Source organism: Etheostoma spectabile, chromosome 5 (genome assembly GCF_008692095.1).
Source record: "Etheostoma spectabile isolate EspeVRDwgs_2016 chromosome 5, UIUC_Espe_1.0, whole genome shotgun sequence".
NCBI lineage: Eukaryota > Metazoa > Chordata > Actinopteri > Perciformes > Percidae > Etheostoma > Etheostoma spectabile.
In genome coordinates, this window is record NC_045737.1 from 18,498,199 (window position 1) to 18,499,811 (window position 1,613).

The 1,613-nt window shown below is 40.5% G+C and overlaps 1 protein-coding gene across 1 annotated transcript in view; it reads left to right on the plus strand.

The window, feature by feature from the left end:
* The window catches only part of LOC116689126 (UDP-glucuronosyltransferase 2A1), a 44,553-nt gene that overhangs the window by 42,573 nt on the left and 367 nt on the right, over nucleotides 1-1,613 (plus strand). The window contains 2 exon segments of the mRNA XM_032515517.1: nucleotides 84-303; nucleotides 1,573-1,612. Coding sequence (XP_032371408.1) covers nucleotides 84-303; nucleotides 1,573-1,612 — 260 coding nt within the window.

The following is a 1,613-nucleotide window of genomic DNA, read 5'->3' on the forward strand; positions in this document are numbered from 1 at the left end:
TAAAAAGATGTGCAGATGAACAGCTTGCTTTAATTGGATAAATGCTGATAATTTAAGTTTCTTGTTGTTTGGTAAACTAACAGGTCACCCCAAAACCAGAGCTTTCATCACCCATGGTGGCACAAACGGGATCTATGAGGCCATCTACCACGGTGTTCCCATGGTAGGCATCCCCATGTTTGCTGACCAGCCAGACAACATGGTCCATATTAAGGCTAAGGGAGCTGGAATTGTAGCGGACTTGAATTTCATGAAGACCGAGGACCTTAGAGATGCAATCAATGCTGTCATCAATGAGAAATTGTAAGTTATTTTACTTATGTGCACTTGGTCTGTTTTAGGGTATTAAAAAATGAATTCCCCTTCAAGAATCGTCAGCTCATCGTAGTGGAGGTTTAGTGTCCCCCTGTGTCTGTATTCTTAGTTTGGAGTCAAAAACAAGCGGTCAGGAGTGAGAAAGAGTCAGCATTTCCGAGTCTAAGGCCAAAAAACGGTGGATTGCGCCCCTTGGAAATGAGTTATTGCCCCAAGTGAAGGAGTTCAAGTGTCTTGGAGACAAGTGAGAGGCGTTGTACCAGACCATCATGGTCAAGAGAGTTGAGCTTTCAATTTACCAGTTGATTTTACATTCCAACCCTCACCTTTGGTTATATGCTTTAGATGGTGAGAGAGGTACAAGCAGCCAAACGTTTCCTACGCAGGGTGATTGGGTTCACCCTTAGAGATATAGAGCTCACAATAGAGCTGCTGTGTCAAAAGAAGCAAACCTCCTGCAACGTGGAGGTTTTGCAAGCATGTCCAACTGGTTGGAGACCCCGGGACAGCGACCCTACACCATAACTCAGCCAGCAAGAAATAGATGGCTAGTTGGGTGAAAATTCATTTTCTTACCATTTTGGAGAGCTCACATTAATAATACAAAAGCAAGATTGACGACATGCCATAAAAGAGTCATGGTCTAATGCAGTATGTCAGTCCAATTAACACTACAGAGTTTCAAGGTCACAAAGAAATTATAAAAACCAATGAATTGCCGTTTCCTCTAATAAATGGGCTTTCCTGTTAGATATTTTAGTTTAAAATCTTTAGTGCGTAACTTTTTTATATTAAAAAACGTCCATTACATTCAAGCCATTACCAAATAAGTTGATGCAAAGCTAATTAAGACTATCAGCTTCACAAAACTCTCTCTGTATTTCTCAGTATGGCTATGTTCAGAAACTGGTGTCGTCCGGCAACTCAAACTCTACTCAAACTCAAGTGAAGATAATTACCTCTTCTGAAAAGTCAATGTTTTTTTAATCCTCCGTGTCCTCCTTGGCATCTAGCAACTGCATGTAGGAGGGCTGGGGGTGGTGCACTATCACAGAAGAAATTGTATCATTTGGATGCGCCGACAGTTTTGTTGTCATTACTTAGAATTCCTCATGGGGGAGACTAACTAAAAAAAAAATAACTTTTCTTTTAAACCCATTGTTGGTAAGCCAAAGAAAGTGAAGTATATATAAAAATTATGTATGTATAAATTCATCTCATTAATTCCCATGTTAACCCGTATTTCCACATTCAAAGGTACAAGGACAATGTCATGCAGCTGTCCAGTATCCACCACG